The sequence below is a fragment of the Canis aureus genome, chromosome 18, assembly GCF_053574225.1.
Source record: "Canis aureus isolate CA01 chromosome 18, VMU_Caureus_v.1.0, whole genome shotgun sequence".
Classification (NCBI taxonomy): Eukaryota; Metazoa; Chordata; class Mammalia; order Carnivora; family Canidae; genus Canis; species Canis aureus.
In genome coordinates, this window is record NC_135628.1 from 642,121 (window position 1) to 661,405 (window position 19,285).

General features: G+C 39.9%; 1 protein-coding gene across 22 annotated transcripts in view; it reads left to right on the plus strand.

Moving 5' to 3' along the window:
• The window catches only part of CADPS2 (calcium dependent secretion activator 2), a 452,677-nt gene that overhangs the window by 233,479 nt on the left and 199,913 nt on the right, over nt 1-19,285 (plus strand). For all 22 annotated transcript variants that reach the window (XR_013356335.1, XM_077855972.1, XM_077855984.1 and 19 more), the window contains one exon: nt 251-362. Coding sequence is in view for 21 of the 22 variants with exons in the window: in XM_077855972.1 (XP_077712098.1) it covers nt 251-362 (112 nt within the window). In the remaining variant the exon portion in view is untranslated. The remainder of the gene's footprint in view (nt 1-250; nt 363-19,285) is intronic.

A 19,285-nucleotide genomic window follows, 5' to 3' on the forward strand; every position in this document is an offset into this window, starting at 1 on the left:
ATACTCTAACGTGCTCATTTCTAGAACAGCTTTGGAATTATTACAAGCTGTAAAACTTATTGTTGTTTCTCCTCTTGACTGTGCCATCTGTCAGAAACAAAAGCGAAGTTGAAAATCTCATTGAGCCACCAAAGATTCTGTGTTGCTTCATGAGCCTCCTAAGGAGATACACCTGTCTGTAAAAAAAAAAAAAAAAAAAAAAAAAAATTAATGCTGCATTTTAAAGAAAATCTTTGTTACTTCATTACAGATGGGGAACTCAAGGTGATTTCACCACCACTCATCCTCGGCCTGTGGTCAAAGTAAAACTCTTCACAGAAAGCACTGGGGTCCTGGCCCTTGAAGATAAAGAACTGGGAAGGGTGAGTCCTGGTCCGTGCTGTGTGTTTGAGGTCACATAATTTTTACTTCTTTCAATTCACAGTTAATGTGGCGCAGTATGTAGTGTGTAAACTTTCTGTTTATAAACTACATAAAATAATTTATTTGTGATCTGTAAAATAATTTGTCATCTTCCACGAGCCCAGATTACAGCTCCAATTTATTAGATGTAATTGTGAATAACACAGAAAGCATTGTGATGGGCTTTGGGTACGTAAAGGTCGTTTACAGGATCACAGTCAGGGGCCCATGTGAATGGTAGACACCAACTTGTGTGTCCTTCCTCGTGAGAGATCAGTCTCACTTAAACATTTCTGTCCGTGAGTTAAACGCGGCATCATGATATTTGAAGTCCTCAGTTTAAGTCCTTTGTGATTAGACGGATAACAGAATATCTAAATCTGCTTCTCTCCCACTTTCCCTGTGAGAAGGTCTTTTTCACGCATCTTGTAACATTGAGATTTTTTTCCTGCACTTTGTACCTAGAATATACTTATTCTCTAATTCCAGTATCTTTCTACTATACTCAGCTTCTTCTGGGAGTTAAAAGCATTAAGATTCGGGTAGATTTGTGATCTTAGCACCTCTCTATGTGAAAGATTTTCTGCAGTCTCATCTATGAAGTAGACGTGCTCTCGTCGGGGGACTGTAGGGTCCTCTTCTGTAACATGGTCTCTCTTAGGCCTGAAGGCTGACTTCATAGGTGTTTGCCAGAGATTAAAGCCTGCAGAAATCTCACCTGAAAATCTCTGGTGATGATGATTGACAGCTTGTGTGATGCTAGATGTTCAAGGATACTTGGATTGTTGGGTATATTGGAGTTTTTTCCCTCAAAGTTGGGATTTTTATCCATTTCCAATCTTTCTCCTCTTCTGTCTCCTTTAGAGTTTTTCCATTTTTAGGGATTTTATGAGTCTGTCCCCACACTCCAGAAATTGAGGATCAGCATTCCCACATTCCAGTTTTTGTCTTCTGTTTCCTTGTTAACATGTATTTGTTAAAACCTAGAGCTAAGCCATACCATTCATTCATGTGCTTGCGTGTCTGCGCACCTACTCATTGAACAAACGTGTACAGGTGTCATGATCTCACACAAGAGCCCTGGAAACTACAGATGGTCTTACGGATTTATGAATCAGGATTTTTCATTTAAACTATTACATTAATTTTGCCCTATGTCCTTATTGTAACTATTTTTCACTAATAGCAGCCATTTTAAGTCTAATGCTATACTGTAATTCTTTAGATATTTTTAATTCATTTCTCTGCTGAATTTTAATTCATTTCTTAAACATATATATGTTTAAGCAGTTTCTAAATTGAGTATGCGATTGGTGTGTTTTCCAGTCAGTTGTATGTCTGAGAAGGGCCTACCTACTGTTCCTCACTCCCTTCATACAAGACCACTGTTGTTTCTGTACCAGTTTCTGAACCCCACACTATTGGTATTTTGAGCAGGAAAATGCTTTGTAGTCAGAAACTTCTCTGTACACTTTCTGTTTAGCAGCATCCCTACCTCCAGTCAGATGCCAGTAGTTCACCCAGCCTTATGTCAGGACGCTCAGCAGTGTCTCTAAACACTGCTAACTGTCCCCTGGGAGGTGTGCGGAATCACCTACTTAGAGATCCATTGAACTATACTAATGATCTGAGTAGGTTCCATGATTATAATTATCATATATGGGGATCCCTGGGTGGCGCAGCGGTTTAGCGCCTGCCTTTGGCCCAGGGTGCGATCCTGGAGACCCGGGATCGAATCCCACGTCGGGCTCCCGGTGCATGGAGCCTGCTTCTCCCTCTGCCTGTGTCTCTGACTCTCTCTCTCTCTCTCTCTCTCTCTCTGTGTGACTATCATAAATAAATAAAAAATAAAATAAAATTTATAAAAAATAATAATAATAATAATAATTATCATATATGTGTTATTGACTTCCAATTTTTAAGATTTTCTTACTTGGAGCTTCAGTTTATATATCCAACCTGCATACTTGGTATTTCTAGTTGCATTTAACAGTTGTCTCAAACCAAGTATTTCTAAAATACAACTCATGATTAGCACCCTCGTTAAATCTTGCATAGAGGCAGTTTTCTTATTTTTTAAGCGAAACAGGCATGCCATATCACCCAGCAGTTGCCCTCTTAGGTATTTACCCAAGGGTTTATTGGTAAATAAATATCTGTATGGGAATGTTTATAACAGCTTTCTTCATAATCACTAAAAAAACTGGAAGCAGTAAGGTGTCCTTGAGCAGAGGAATGGATAAGCAAACTGGTACATCTGCAAAATTCTATTCAGTGCTAAAAAGAAAGAAATTATTAATTCATGCAGTAACATAGGTGAAACTTAAATGCAAGGGAAAGAAATCAGGCCCTTCGCCCCATTGAATCCTTTTTGAGAATGGTAGTAACACTGCCTGTTGAGACAGAAAAGTAAGAATCTGATTAAGAGCACTCAACAAGTGTGGGAGTCCGTATTGGAACCAGGTGTTCTGACAGCAACACCTGTGTTCTACATCATTAAATAGTACACCCGATGAGGTGAAGAAGTGTGGCAGTCTTTTCCAAATTACCATCTGAGTGTGGGCCAGTTGAATTTCATGGCTTAAAGTGGGAACCAGCTTTTATTTAAGCTAATGTCATTTTATGCATAGGTCATGAATACATTTCATATCACTTTAGGCCATGATTTGCATCCTATTACAGTACCTCTGGCTATGCTTTTATATGTGACAGTGCTTCTCACCTCTTGTGCACATCAGAACCCCTTTAGGGAGAGAGTGCAGGAAGAGACTCAAGCTGTGAGCTCATACTTTTGTTTTGGTCGGTTTGAGGTGAGTCCAGACCTCTCAGGAGATAGTATGTGTGCATAAGGTTGAGAAGCACTGGCACAAACAGTACCACTGAACAGCCAAGGTTGAGAACTAGTAAGTCATAGGGGTAAGAAAACAATCTGTATAGCATATAGTTTTGTAAAATGGCGGTTCAAATGTAGGCATTGGGCAGTTGAAAGTTATGTTCTTTGGCAAGTGCTTGGCGGCAGATTTTGTTTGTAGGTGGCAGGTGCAAATACCTATTTATGGAAATGCAGGTGGCATATGGAGATTTTTCATCCGAATGAGTGGCCAGCCCTCCACCAGGGGCCTTGGGAATACCTGGAGGCAGAACAGGAAATTTTCCATATTACGGGCTTGTCCTCGCAGGCAGATAGTTGACCAGTCCAGCCCCGAAAGCATGTACAGTTCATCGATGACATCGTAATAGTGCTGAATGGTGACAGATGGTAGCTATGCTTATGGTGAGCGCAGCATAAGGTGTCAGCTTGTCAAATCACTATGTTTGTACACCTAAAACCAATGCAACATTATGTGTCAACATGCCCAAATAAAAACAAAATTTTCAAGATGATTTTGTCCCAACAACTTTAAAAGCAAAGCTTGCTTCACCTAACCATGTAAAAAATCTACATACGTCACACAACATTTATCTGCAGACAGCAGTTTCCATTGAGTCCATCAGAATGAATTCTTGCACTTAGTAACTTTTAAACTTGCTGAATGGTATTCTTAAGTGCAAAATGAATTTTTATTATTTTTTTATTTTTTCATTTATTTTGAGAAAGAGAGAACATGGGCAGAGGGAGAGAGAGGATCCTCAAGGCAACTCCCCGCGGACCCCGACCTGGGGCTCAGTCCCAGGACACTGAGATCATGCCATGAGCCTAAACTGAGAGCCAGATGCTTAACCAGTGGAGCCATCCAGATGCCCCCAAAATAAATATCTAAAGTTTCTGCCCATGTGATTTTTTAAGTTTTAGAAGCATTGCTGTAAAGACACTCTAACCATTGTTAGGAAAAGAGCCTGCTGTCTATTCATACACTTGGAGTCGATGGCCCTGGGACCACATCGTGAGTGTCCACAGAGGGCTGCTGGTTCTTCTGCCTCTCTGAGGATGGAGACTCCTACAAGGAACCTGTTTTCCTTTACGATGCGCTGGAGCCAGATCACCTTTCTTCCAATTCGATTACATAATATTTCAACATAGCTAAAGACTTAACAGTTTGCTTCCCTCTTAGATCCACATTTTGAAGTACTAATATTCTTGAGATTAAGATTTTCATTTTGTGTATTTCTCTCACTTTTTTCTTTCTATTTGAGTATCAGTACTTCTATTTAACATTTCTTGAGATGTTCGTACTTCATAATTCACAGCGCCAGTCATCATGCCTGTTTCACAAATACAAATACTATGTGGAAACAGCAGCTGGTGGTTAATTTCAGATACATTTTAAATATTAAGATAAATTAGAATTGCTGAATGGATTAGTCCATTAAAAGGAACTATTATCTCTCAAGCAGCTTGTAATAGTGTAGCAAGTAAAAATTAGCTTTTATATTTGCCTTTTCCATTGAGTTGTTTCTTCAGTTTGCTTTATGAAACATCCAAAGGAAATTTATCTGAAGAGCAGAATATGCATGATTTTTGGTCTTGAAACTTGGTGAGAGGAGTGATAGGGGGGTGTGTTGAAAGGTCTGTCATCTTAGAGAAATACTGTCAGGAACTCTAATTAAACTCGTCAGTCTTCTTTTCTCTTTCTTGCTTCTCTAGTTCTTCTGGAGTATATCCTTTTCTATTTTTCTCATTTGTGCAGTTTTGGTTGAGCTGAATGCTCTGTAAGTTCTTCATTAATGTTAAAACTTTCAGGAGGTACCTTAATTATTTTAGCCAAACTTAGCATATCTAATTGGACATCGCTTACGTAACTAGTTAGAACACATCGAGCTTGAACATTTCTCCAATTGCCTGGTTTATACACAGTCATCATAGAACTTCTGGTTTCAACATACAAAGTAATAAATTAGAAGTAGACTCCAGATGTTTTGAGTAAGAATTTGGATTTTTCAGAAATAAATACACAGTTAATAAAAATGACTTTAGGACTTTTTCCTTCATTCAAACAAAGTTTATATTTGAGTATTAAAAAGAAGTTTCCAGAATATTAATTTGATTCACCTACATATGAATCAGCACTAGAGAAGCTGCTAGCAAAATTATAATAGGTATTTTTCTTCGCTTTGAAAGTAGAACTTAATATCCAGTTTTATTGAAATTGCCAGCACTGGATGGCTGCGACTATGGCCAGCGAAGTAACGTCCTCTACTGCAAGGTGGAATGGAGACTCATTTGCATTTCATATGCCTAATTCAACTACTCTCTACTGTGGACCTTAATTTTGGTAATGTTAGCAAGTAGTGTAGCTTTCCTGAAACTAAAAATCATAGAAAAGATCTCCTTCCTTCCTTAAGCTGTTCCTGTCGCTGTTCCTCACAGGACTCTGCTGTCCTGTCCTAAGAACCATCCCAGTGACCAGAGGCAGGACCACAGACAGGTGCAGGGCCACAGATAATTCATGCGTGGCACAGATTCTCTCTAAATACTTTTTCTAGCTGCAGTTAATTATGTCTGGCTCATTGGTCACATGCTGTGAAGAGTTAGAGAAGACATGGAGTCTGCCTTCGAAGGATGGGAGCCTCCGATTACTTCTGTTGTTAGTGGCTGTGGCTCAGACTTTACCTCAGGAGTTGACTGGCTTCCTCACTGTTTTCTTACTTGCTCACATTCAAGAGGGTGAACAGGTTGTAAATAGGCATCCTCGGTGGGTCCACGTGGGTGATGGTATTAGCAGAGGTTGACGTTTCCGTTTCCCCGTGAGGATAGAGGTCTGCCCCCCTCCCAGAGGGAGCAGATATGTACCTAATATGTATCTCGTATTTCTAGTAGGTGTGGTGTTACTTCATTATTATTTTAATTCTAACAACTAATGTAATCATGCTGAACATCTTTTTGCATGCTTGTCATCCATACGTCATCTTTGATGAATCCCCAACGTTTTTCTTCTTTTTATAGCATGCATGCGTGAACTCGGGGCAGGGGCAGAGGGAGAGGAAGAGAGAATTTTAAGCAGGCTCCACACCGAGCACAGAGCCTGACCCAGGGCTCGATTTCACAACCCTGAGATCATGACTGAGCTGAAATCAAGAGTTGGACGTTCAACTGAGCCACCCAGCTGCCCCAGTGAATCCCCAACTTTTATTGAGTTGTTTGTTTTTCTTGAGTCTAGAGAGACCATAATAAAATGTTTACATCTCCTTCATCAAAGATATGATTTGTAAATATTCTCTTAGTTCTGTGGTTTGTCTTTTCATTCTGTTAAAGAGTGTTTTCAGAGAGCAAGAGTTTTTTTTAATTCTGATGAAATCCAATTTGTGAATTTGTTTTTATGGCTGATGCCTTTGGTGCTCTAAGAAATCTTTGCCTAGCCCAAGGTCAGAATTCTCTTCTGTTTTCTTCTAGAAGTTTTATATTTTTATATTTTTACATTTAGGTCTTTAACCCACTTCCAGTTAATTGTTTTATATCTAGAGCAATGTATAGATCAAAGTCCACGTTTTTGATAGATGAATATCTGGGTGTCCTAGTGCTTTTTATTGAAAAGACTTTCTTCACTGAATTTCCTTAGCATTTTTGTTGCAGATCAATCGTATATGGATCTGTGGGTCTATTTCCAGATTCTCTAGTCTTCCATTGATCTGCTCTCTTAATGTCAACAGTGCACTGCTCTGATGAGCTTAATCCTAAGTCTGCCATATCAGGTACTGGTGGTTCTCCAATTTTGTTTTTTATTTTCCAGTTCTTTTGACTTTACTTTATCCTATGAATTTTATTTTTTTTTGTCCTATGAATTTTAATATCAGTTTGTAGCTTTCTATAAAAAACACTCAGTGTTATTTTGACTGTGATTTCATTGAATCTTTAAGTCACTTTGAGAATTGATCAATAGTGTGGGTTTTGACCCATAAATAAATATAGTATATCCCTCCCTTTCTTTAGGTCTTACTTCATTCCTCACAGCAAGATGTTGCATTTTTTTGTCTGATCTGTCCTTGAGTATTTCATATTTTTGACACTATTGTAGATGGTGTCATTTTGCTTTAATTTTTAAATTAGACATTGCTAGTATATTGACAGATGACTTTTCTATATTGATCTTCTATCTTGCAGCATTGCTAAACTCATTAGTTGCAGTAGCATTTTGTAGATTGTTTTTCTATATATAATATTGTTATCTAAAATACTGTTTTTTCTTTCTAACCTAGATGGTTTTTATTTCTTTTGGTTGCCTTATTGTACTTACTAGAACCTCCAATACAGTGTTGAACAGAAGTAGTGAACATGGACATCCTTGTCTTATTCCCAATCTTTTGGGGAAAGCATCTTGTCTTTCTTCAACATTAAGTACAATATTAGCTGTAGGGTTTTTTGGTAGATACCTTCATCAAGTTGATCAAGTCTTCTTGCTAATTTTTATTTGTTTGGGCTGTGATATTTTTTATTTCTTTTGTATCTTGGGTTTAATTTGTAATACTTTTTCTGTTTCTTAAAAGCAGAAGGCATTGGTTTGAGAAAAATCTGTTTTTTCTAAACTAGGTATTTGGTGCTATAAATACTCATCCCCTAATTATTGCATTAGTGGCATCCCACAAATTTTTATCTTTTTTTTTTCATTTTTATCATTTTGAAAATACTAAGTTTTATTTTGATTATTTTTCCCTTTGGCTGTAGGTTATTAAGCATGTTTTATTTAGTTTCCATGTTATTTTAGAGTTTTTTAGAGTTCTGTTAGTGATTTCTAATTGAAGTCTGTTATGATTAGAGAATATACTTAAAGAACTTTGATCCTTTTAAAATTTACCGAAGCTTAGTTTATCACTCACAATATGCTCCATCTGGTGAATGTTCCACATGCATTTATAAAGACTGTGTATTCCTCCACTGCTTACTAGGGTGTTTCAGAAAAGTCAAATAGTTCAAATTATTATTCAGATCTGCCATATTCTTACTAGTTTTCTATCTACTTGTTTTTAGCAATTTTTGAGAAATTCGTATTAATTTCTGAGTATAATTTTGGGTTTGTTCTATCATTTTCTGCCTTTTTTATTGTAAGTATTTTATTTATTTCACGAGAGATACACAGAGAGAGGCAGAGACACAAGCAGAGGGAGAAGCAGGCTCCATGCAGGGAGCCCGACGTGGGACTCGATCCCGGGACCCAGGGTCATGACCTGAGCCAAAGGCAAATGCTCAACCGCTGAGCCACCCAGGTGTCCGCCTCCCCCCCTTTTTTTTTTTTGCTTCTTGTATCTTGAAGATCTCTTGCTAGGTGCATACATATTAATCATCTCCATATCCCTTTAATTAATTGACTGCTTTGTCATTATGAAATGACCTTTCTTATCCCTTTTAATATACTTTGCTTTAAAATCTACTTTATCTTAGGCATCTGATTTTTTTAAACAAGTATTAGCATATTATGTCTTTTTCCATCCTTTAATCTATTTCTTTACTTTTAAAATATATTTATTTAAACAATGTATAATTGGGTCCCTATTTTTTATTCAATCTGGAAATCTTTTAATCATTAGTAAGTTTAAATCTGTCATTTAGCTTATTTGTTCTCTGTCTCTCATGATTTTTATTCCCTTTTTCTCTTCTTTAGAATAATTGAATGTTTTTATGATTCCATTTTTTTCTTAGTTGACTTAGTAACTTATTCTAGGTCTTGCTTTAACTCATCACAGCCTAACTTCAAGTAGTATTATGAGACTACGTATAGTGTATAAAACTTACAATAGTATATTTCCATTTCCTATTGAAGATGAGGCATAGGACATACTATGATGTCACCAACATCTAATAGTTTCTGACCTACAATATCTGTCCAATTAATGCTAGGAAGATGAATGAACAAATGAGTCTCTTAAACTTTGCCTAATTCAGTTTCATTTCTCCTACTGTAGACAGTAGAGTAACTCATACTTTGAAAGCCTGAGCTTCCTAACCAAGTGATAAACTGAAACAATTGCAGAATAATGTCTGGCTTAGACCCTTCAGGAGGAGTGAGGTTCTAGTATGTTCAGCCCATGTCTTATGATACATGGAAGAAGCAGGTTAGAACATCCTCGAGTCCATGCCTAACCTCCTCTTAACAGTTGCTGCCTTAAGAAAAGAGGTTCTTATGCATCTTGGAGCTATTGAGAGACACTTAAGAACATTCGTCTTCATGGTCTTTAGCACTGGTACTGAAAAAGCTAAGTACTTCTATTCCCTGCCAGCTATTATCTGTAGTGTTCGAGTCAAAAACAAATTCTTTAGGTAAAAGGTAAAAGATTCAGATTAGTTGTTTAGCACCAGAAACTGAGAAGTTTTAAACCCTGCTTCCAGAAGACACTGATTCTGGTATTGGCTTTGTAGCCATTAGGACAGATGGACAAGTCTCTAACTTCTCATTCTCTGCCCTTTCATTCCCTACCACCCTCTATCTTACCCTATATTGAATGTATATCAGCTATATTTAAGGATGCAGCTCCAGTCACCCAGGTTTAGACATAGTCTGTAACTTTCTTTTCCCATCCTACTGTGGTATGTTCTGGACTAACAGAAATAAAACTGACTTGGCTCTAAAAATTCTTACAGTACTTAATAGATAAATGCATACATGCTCTCACAGCATTTAGTAACCCAACAAGAACAAAGCCACGTCAGTTACTATCATGTTTGTGAAATAATTAAGGGAATAATTTGTCGGATTGAGGAGGGGGATGTAACATTGAAGGTGTCCGTTGTTATCCTGAAGTAATTTTCCTTAGGTATTATTCATTTAACTTCAGTGTCAAATTATTTACATAACAAGAGTAATGCGTATCTTTTAAGGGTGATTGTGAGAATTAATTTAAATTCCACAAAGCACTTTGAGGCATTCGGTTGAAAGGTTCTTTATAAATGCCAGGCATTATTATAACCAGACTAGTAAAAAGAAACCGTGATAAAGCTACTCATGCAGTGTCCTCTAATAGAAACTGTATTGGTAAGAAATATAAAGGTTACTGCTATTCATAATTTATGGTCAAGGGGAATAGATTAAGAATAATAATGATGCTTTTCTGTCCAGATAAGTCTTAAAAAACACAAATGTAGCTCTGATGGAATATATTGCTCCATCCAAGGAGAAGTATGAAATCGATACCTTACAAGCAATAAAAATGATGTATGAAGATGAATAAAGGCCAATATCTTTAATTGAGCCATAAAGTATATAGTGACAACCTTGACTGTGTCTTTCAAAATCTTCAAGAAAGACATTATAATAGAGGAGATAATTGTTGATTGTTTGAGTATATGAAACTTTAAATTTGTTAGAAACAGATGCATGATGGTCTTCATTCTAGTAACCAAAGTAACCAGTCTAATTATTAATCATTAAAAAAAAAAATACAGGATAGGAGAAGTCAAAACTTTAACAAAAATTTTTTAAAAAAGAAAAGAAAGAAAAAGAAAAGACTTCAAAAGATTTCATATAAGCAGAATGCTTCAGGAATGTGAGAGAAGTAATCACACACAAAAACCTCTCGTTAAAATAATCAAAGCTACTGATAGAAGTCTGTACGTAAAGAATCTGTCCATCACACACTGGGCAGAAGCAATTTGAAAGGTAAATTTAGTGTTCTTTTTTTTTTTTTAATTAGATGTCCACATTTAGTGTTTTTATGATCAAATCTCAGCCTTTATTGTCTGTATTCGTTCCCTGCTGTGACTTTCACAAATTGCCAAAAACAAGACAAATTTGTCATCGTACAGCCCTGGAGGTTGGAAATCCAAAATGAACCTCTGAGCTAAAGTCGGCATGTTGGCAGACTGGAGGTCCTTTCCGGAGGATCTAAGGGAGAGGGCAATTTGTTTTCACCTTTTCAGCTTCTAGAGACTGTATTCTTTGGCTCGCGGCTCCTTTCCACGTTTAAAGACCTCACTGGCCAGTTGAGTGTTTCTGAGTCTCGCGGCTCGGACACGGGCTCTCCGGCTTTCCTCTCCCCTAGGAACTCTGCTAGCTGCCTTCCCCCCGGGTGACCTGCCGTCATCTTCCTAGTCTCAGGTTGCTAATTCGTGATCTGAATTCCACCTGCTGCTTTGCCACACAAGGTAACCTACTCACCGTTTCTGGAGATGACATGGAGGCATCTTGGGGAAGCTGCTTCTACTTATCGTGGTCCAGGAATGGAAAGAGGACAGTGTTATAAAGTTTTAAGGACTGGCATCCTGGCCTTCAGAATTACTGCTGTCATTTTCTGTTACCTGGTTTGACAGACCTTTTTCTCCTTTGACCCCAGCCAAGCATCAATTTTAGGTTTGCATTTTTATTTCTAATTTCCCTGAGCATCTATCTGTCTAGTCAGCCAACCAGCGAGTACTTGGTAGGTGTGTCTTGCAGGCTAGGAAGGGGGACTCGTGGTGAAGATGGGGGCTCAGATTAATGTGGAAGCCCCCGATGACGTAGCTTCTGCCTTCGGGGAGTGTGGTCTGCTGAAAGCATTTGACGAGTCCCTTCGTAGAGTGGTTCATTATCAAGCAGAGATTTCAGAGAAGATTCAGGAAGAATCCATATACCTTGGCTTTTCTTGCCCATGCCCTCTCCCCAGCCCCCAGCGTGCAGACAACAAGGTTGTTCATCTCTATCTTATAACAACGTCAGGAAAAAGTACCGAATCAAGATAATTTTTTTTCTTGTGCTGTTTTATTTGAAAAGGACCTTCTTTTAAAAGTTCTACACGGAAGAAAGGAGTTGGGTGGTTCTGCGTCAGGCCAAGTACACATTTGGTAAGGGGTTGGGACTTTGATCAGTTCCATATTGTAAATTCCAGGATTCTTTCCAACTCTGAAAATAAAGGGAACTGGATTTAGCGTAGGCAATAAGGTTGACAGAAGACTTAGGGCTAATCTCTCCGTGCACAAAAGAGCTTTGTGCTGGTGAGAGGCGCAGGTGTTCTTGTTTCAGCTAAGGGGGGCAGGAAGCCCTGATACTGAAACAAGGGGAGCTGCTGTGGACGGAGCAACCTCCGGCGTCCTGGAACCCGGGAAGATGGTGCCAAGGAGGTAGATGGTCTCAGGGCAGCCCCTGACTCCTCCTTCCCGCACGCTGAGAATGCAGAGGCTCGGTCCTGGGGGGGACGCTGCTCGCCACCAGCTGGGCACCTCCAGATTCGCTGCGACGACGTAAGTTCAGCTGGTCTCCCCGTAGCTCCAGGAAGGGCCCTCTACGTGAAGGGTTCTCGCTGTGATCCTAGCGGGAGTACAAAACCCCGTCGTTTGAAGGACAAAGATAGAAGCGTGTGGGCTGAACCCGGGGAGTCAAGGCCTCTCGTAGCTGCTGACCCGACGTGCTCCCTCGCCCGCGTCCGCAAAGGGCTCCGGGGCTCAAGGACACCGGTTGTCAATTGTCGGTGGGAGGGATTTCCAGGCACGGATGGGAGCGTGATTCCAGCCAATAGCACTTGTACGGGCTTCCTCTGCTTCCACGATGTGTTCCTAAGGGCAGTTCGTCTTCGTCGGAGGCCGGACACCACGCCGCGGCGTGGACCGGAGCCGCCTCAGCTCAGCGCACCTGTTCACAGCGACGCCCGGCCTCCGGCGCAGCGTCCCGTCCCTACCTGCCCGCCTCCCCGCCGTGATCCCCCAGCCTAGGCAGACAGCGCTCCTCCAGCCTGCCTGCCTCATCCCTGAAGACGGCAGCGAGGTGCCTGCAGTCCTCGGAGAGGTTGTCGTGCTTGAAGCCATCCTAGTCTGGCCGCACGTACCGTGCTGAGATCTTAAGTGATTTCCCCGTTGAACCAAGCAGTTCCCCTTCCACTGTTACTGTGCTTAACGGCCCCTTGGCCCCTTGGCACTGGTGGCCACTTCCTACTCCCCAAAACACTGTCCACCTTGAATACAGCATATCGCATTCTGCTCTTTCTGCCTCCTTGGCCTCTGGTCTCAGTTATACAATTCTCTTCCTAGTCCTCAGAAGTTAGTGTTTTTTTTGCCTTCTTTTAAAAAAAAATTTTTTTTTGACTATATTCTTTTTGCTCTACTTTTTCTCTCTGTCACATATTCTATAACTGGGAGTTTGTACCTCTTAACCCCCTTCCCTTACTCTGCCCAGATCCCTGTCCACCACCCCGTGGCAACTACCAGTTCTCTGATTTTTAGAGTTTGAGTTTTTTCTGTTACTTTGTTTTTTTGGTTCTACATATAAGTGAAGTCATTTGGCATTTATCTTTCTCTGATTTATTTCACTTAAGGTAAATGGTTTTGGGTCTACCCACATTGTCTTAAATGGCGAGATCTCATTCTTTTTTATGACTGAGTAACATTCTGTTCTGTTTATACACCACATCTTCATCTGTTGATGGACAGAGGTGGGGTGGCCTGGGGTGGCCTTCATATATGGGCTATTACAAATAATGCAGCAAGAAATTTAGGGGTATGTCTATCTTCCTGAATTAGTATTTTTCTTTTCTTTTTTTTTTTTTTTAAAGATATTATTTATTCATGAGAGGCTCAGAGAGAGAGAGGCAGAGACACAGGCAGAGGAAGAAGAAGCAGGCTCCCTGCAGGGAGCCCGATGCGGGACTCGATCCCGGGACCCCGGGGTCACGGCCTGAGCTGAAGGCAGGCGCTCAACCGCGGAGCCACCCAGGCGTCCCAGTATTTTGTTTCTTTGGGTAAATGCCCAGTAGCAGAATTACTAGATCATATGATAATTCTGTTTTTTTCTTTTTTGAGGAGCCTCCAGGCCTCTTTTCCACAGTGGTTGCACCAGTTTACGTTCACAGTGCATCAGCTTTCCCTTCTCCACATCCTCACCAAGACTTACTTTGTGTCTTTCTTGAGCCTAAGCCCCTCTGACTGGTGTGAGGTGTCATCTCATTGTGGTCTTGATTTGCATTTGCTCGACGACTCGTGATGTTGGGCACCTTCTCATGTTTCTGTTGGTGTTCTCCTTACCTCTTGCCGAGATAGAGAATTGACACGGTGGAAGATCTAATGAGCATTTGTATTGATTGAAGTCCTTTGGAGGGCCAGCCATGGGAGCTGACGGGGATGGGTCAGGGAACCAAGAAAGAGCTGACCAACTAAGCTTGGGGAAGGGCTTGAGAACCAAAGGCAGTAGTGGGAGTATTAGCACAGGATTGCGAGCCCTTTTCTAGAGTGCCACCCTTAGGGTGGCTTAGTTCCAGCAGCCTCAGGTCTTTGTCTCTGTTTCCTTCCCATGTCTTTTTTTGCCTTGTAATTCTTGGGTGCTCCTAGTCATCCAAATGGAAGTGATTTCCCTACACATTCTGTCCTGATTGCTTCCAGAATTGCTGGTTGCACCCATCTTTGAGCTAGAATTCTATCAACTGTGTATCTCAGTTTTAATTTAATATTAAAATGCAATTATTATAGTCACATACTCTTTTTTCTTCCTCTAGGCTAACAGATATTTATAGAAAAGGGTAATGAATTGTTTATCTAGCCCCAGGGCCTATCTAGCTTCCTCTCACTCTAGATTTTTTTTCTCCTCTAAGTTTTTACATTTTTCAGACCTTTGTTGAAATGGTGTAGAAGTTTAGAAGACCTTAAATGGATAGGTCACAAGGTTCAACTAATGCAAAATGTACACAAACACACATAGTTTGGCTTCAATATACCTTAATAGGAGGTGAACAATGTGGAAGTGTCAGCTTGTATAAATATAAAGATCCCATGAACCTTATAATACTCTAAACATTATGTATATACGTATATTTATACTTCATTCTTAAGGGTTTTTTTGCTGTGTATTAAATTTGACAGAATTTTAAACAAAGCCTAAAAAAATTTGTGTTTTTCATTACACCTCAGCAAAGATGGCAAGTAATGTTGACATTTTATTATGAAGAAGATACATTGGTTTTATATTTAAGATAAGGAATCATAAAATGTGTCATGCTAAGTGACAAGACATTTAAAATGTTGGTGACAAAAATAAACTAGAAGCAGAAATGTGTATCCAAAGGTTCAGAGAAATGAATAGCAAAGAACAGACTACTTGCTAAGTAATAGAAGCTAACTATTTTGTCCAGAGCTATGGTTTTTTTTTTTCTTTTTTAAGATTTTATTTATTCATTCATGAGAGACACAGAGAGAGGCAGAGACACAAGCAGAGGGAGAAGCAGGCTCCATGCAGGGAGCCCGATATGGGACTCAATCCCGGGACCTTGGGGTCATGCCCTGAACCAAAGGCAGACGCTCAACCGCTGAGCCACCCAGGCATCCCCAGAGCTATGTTTTAATTTAGATGTTAACCTGGAATATCACAGAACCCCCAATTAATTTTTATACCGATTAAATATTTTGTTATGCTAAGTCCTATTGAGGTTCAACTGTTTATCTTAAAATTTTTAAGCACTTACCTGTGAAAGAAGACCTAGGAAGCCAGACTCTGTTAATGGACTGGTGTTCAATACTATGACAAACATTTCACTAGTTCAAAACAGTACCCGCCTAACAGTTCACTGTGAGATGAGGATTTCTTCTCATTTCTAGAGTTTGGAAATTCTCTGCACTTGGCTAGTAGATTAAATAAAAAGGGATGAAGGAGGCCTACATTTATCTTCATCATTTTTCCCCAAAGTGACACTTACCACTGTCTTCATATTCCAGTAGCCAGAATTTTCATGTCCCTACTTAGCTGCAAGAGGAGCTAGAAGATAGTCTCTGGCTGACTCGCTGCTTCTAGCGACGGTTCTGTGCTGGTGAAAGCATGCGTCCTAGTGAACAGATGACTGGCTGTAGGTCGCCCCTGTAGCCAAAAATGAGAATAGTTGTGTTACCCTTCCTTCTACATTAGAGCATTCACTTCAGCTCAAGGGAATCAACCCAAAGTCTCCTGCAGGCCAGAGTCCAGTGTCTGCATCAGGCCCAGACTTGGCTCTTGGCCTCCTGGTGACCTGTGAACCAAAGTTCATGTGAACTACCTGCAACTCCACCTCCCCTCGCTCCCCACCGTGCCCTAGCACAAGTCCACCCCCAGCAGTGGAACAGATGCAGGAGAGCTACAAGCAAGTGTCCCTTTGGGGGGGGGGGGGGTAAAGTAGAAAATACGTAGCAATAATACGTTGTCCCCTGACAACACTGAAACCAGGATCTCTTGATTAGTCCCTTGTTATGCATCTGAGAAAGAACTTCTTTGTCCTTTATTCCTCCTGGCCCTTTGGGCTCCACACATTGGGAATTGCTGCTTGTCTGTTACCATCTGTGTTACCATCATGAAGAGAACTATGACCACTTCATGCTTGTGCAGTTTGGGGACCTGGAAACTGTTTCACAGTCACTGATAAGACTAAGTTCAGGCTTTATCCACCAGGTACAGTCTTTTAGAAACAATGGATTTCATATGTACCAACCTCCGTTTGTTACATGTGTCAATGTTTGTCCCGAGAAACAGACAATTCCAGGTCTTTCAAAAGGAGGAAACGTAAGCCAGGGAATTAGCTTCACATGTAATAGTACAGAACCACCAAAGAAATGATAGTGTGTAAACCCAGAGACTGACAAAATGAGAAAACTTGCACACCTTAGGGATAGAGGGGCAGTAAGAGGAAAAGATGTCATCAGATATTATCTAAGCTCTTAGCTCTGATAAGAAACTATGGGGACGCCTGGGTGGCTCAGCAGTTGAGCCGCTGCCTTCTGCTCGGGTCATGACTGCATGGAGCCTGCTTCTCCCTCTGCCTGTGTGTCTGCCTCTCTCTTTGGGTCTCTCATGAATGAATAAATAAAATCTTAAAAAAAAAGAAACACAACTATGAACTGCCTGAGGGATCTGAGCCCTCCATATCTTTGACCTTTGAGTGTCCCCACATCATGAGCCCCCAAATGTTTCATTGAACAGAGATAAGCAATAAACCCTTCCCCTGACTTCGCTTACAAGTACCCGTTAGGAAACCAAAATGAGGCAGAAATGATGGTAATCAATGGGACATGATCTTTAATTTGTGGATCAGATGCAATTAGTTATTTCAGGACCTAATTTAGTAACATGTCATCAGCATTTAGAGAAAGAGAAAATTGTCAAAAGTTTTCATTTAAATATTCTCATCCTGTAAACATAGAAGGAAGAATTAAAAACGAATAAAGTCTGTAGGTGGCTCATGCCAAAATAAATTTTGGGGAAAAAAGGGTGTGGTGGGGAGAAAGAGAAAAAGCTTTCCAGAATCGCTAGGGAAATGCCCGCTATCCTTCAGAGAGTGGATATGCAGCTGTCTTGGTCTTTGTTTCCTTTTTGGAATCTTCTTCTAAGTTGATGATAACATTGCTTTATCTACTGGTCCAAGCTAGAAATTATCACTTTTTTTTTTTTTAACTGTCATTTAAGAAAGAATCTGTAAAATATTCCATTGGGTATTTTAGCCGTCAGGACTAATCCTATATCATTTTTTAAAATACCACAAATGCCATTTTATCTGTTACTGGATGTGCTTTTATATGCTTAAGTGTATAGATACGCTGGATTCAACTCTGCTGTGGCTTTTAGGATAGGCTAGAGAGAAGTCTCAAAATAGCAGTTGCATTTAACAACTTGGAAGTTGAGAATAGTTTGAGAAGCTTTTATGACTGTTGTCTTTCCTAGAGAGAAAAAGAGCTTTGCTTAAAAATTTCTCTGTGAATAGTTCACTTATACATGGAAATGAAGACTTTTTTTTTTTTTTTGGTGGATCATGCCAAATTCAGTTGCCATGTTTTGTTTCTGAGAACGTTTTAGCATACCTGAGCATGTTTAGAATTCTCCCATTTACATAGAGATTTCAGGGTTGTTTACTTTTCACCTTGGTATAAAATAAGAGTGGCTTAAAATATATACTGCATTTACTATCTTTATCCTTCAGAGTATAGTCCTCTCATTTAAAAATATCAAGGCTCAAAAAAAAATTAAAAATTAAAAAAAAATAAAAATATCAAGGCTCGGATATAGGCTGTGTCTACATAAATGTTATGACTGACGAAAGAGGAGAAAATACATCATGTTACCTACAGGCATACCTTGGAGATAGTGTGAGTTTAGTTCCAGAGGTCTGCAATAAGGCAGATATCCTTGCAAAGTGAGTCAGGAGTTTTCTGCTTTCCCTATGTACATAAAAGTTATGTTTATACTGTATTGTATTATGTGTGCAATGATAATGTCTTTAAAAAGTACATACCTTAATTAAAAAATAAGTATTACTAAAAATGCTAACCATCACCTGAGCCTTCAGAAGGTTGTAATCTTTCTGTTGGTGGAGGATCCTGCCTTGATGTCGAGGGTCGCTGACGGATCAGGGTGGTGGTTCCTGAAGGTTAGGGCGGCCATGGTAACTTGATAAGACCATGTGACGTGTGCCATTACTGATCGATGACTCCTTTCACAAGTGATTTCTCTAGCACGCAATGCTGTTAATAGCATTTTGCACACAGTAGAGCCTCCTTCAGAATTCGAGTCAATCCTCTCAAACCCTGCCACTACTTTGCCAACTAGGTCTGTGGAGTATTCTAAATCCTTTGTTGTCAATTCAGCAATCTTCAGGGCATCTTCATCAGGAGTAGACTTCAGCTCAAGAAACCAATCCCTTTACCCGTCCTGGAGAAGTACCACCTCACCTGTTTCGGTGTTATCATGAGACCGCAGCCATTTATTACAGCACTCTGCCTTTCCCTTGAACACTCACAGGCCATGGCAGGGTAGTTAACTGGCCTACTTTCAGTAGTGTTGTATCTCAAGGAATAGTCGTTCAGTCACATCTTCGGGTTCCACTTCTGGTCCTCTTGCTGTTTCCGCCACATCTATAGTTACTTCTTCCTCTGACGTCTTCAAACCTCCCAAAGTCATCCAGAAGGATTGGAATGAGCTTCTTCTAAACTCCTGATGCTATTGATATTTTGACATCTTCTTAATGGCATCTAAAATGGTGAATCCTTTCCAGAAGGTTTGCATTTACCTTGCCTAGCTCCACCAGAGTAGTCATTATCTATGGC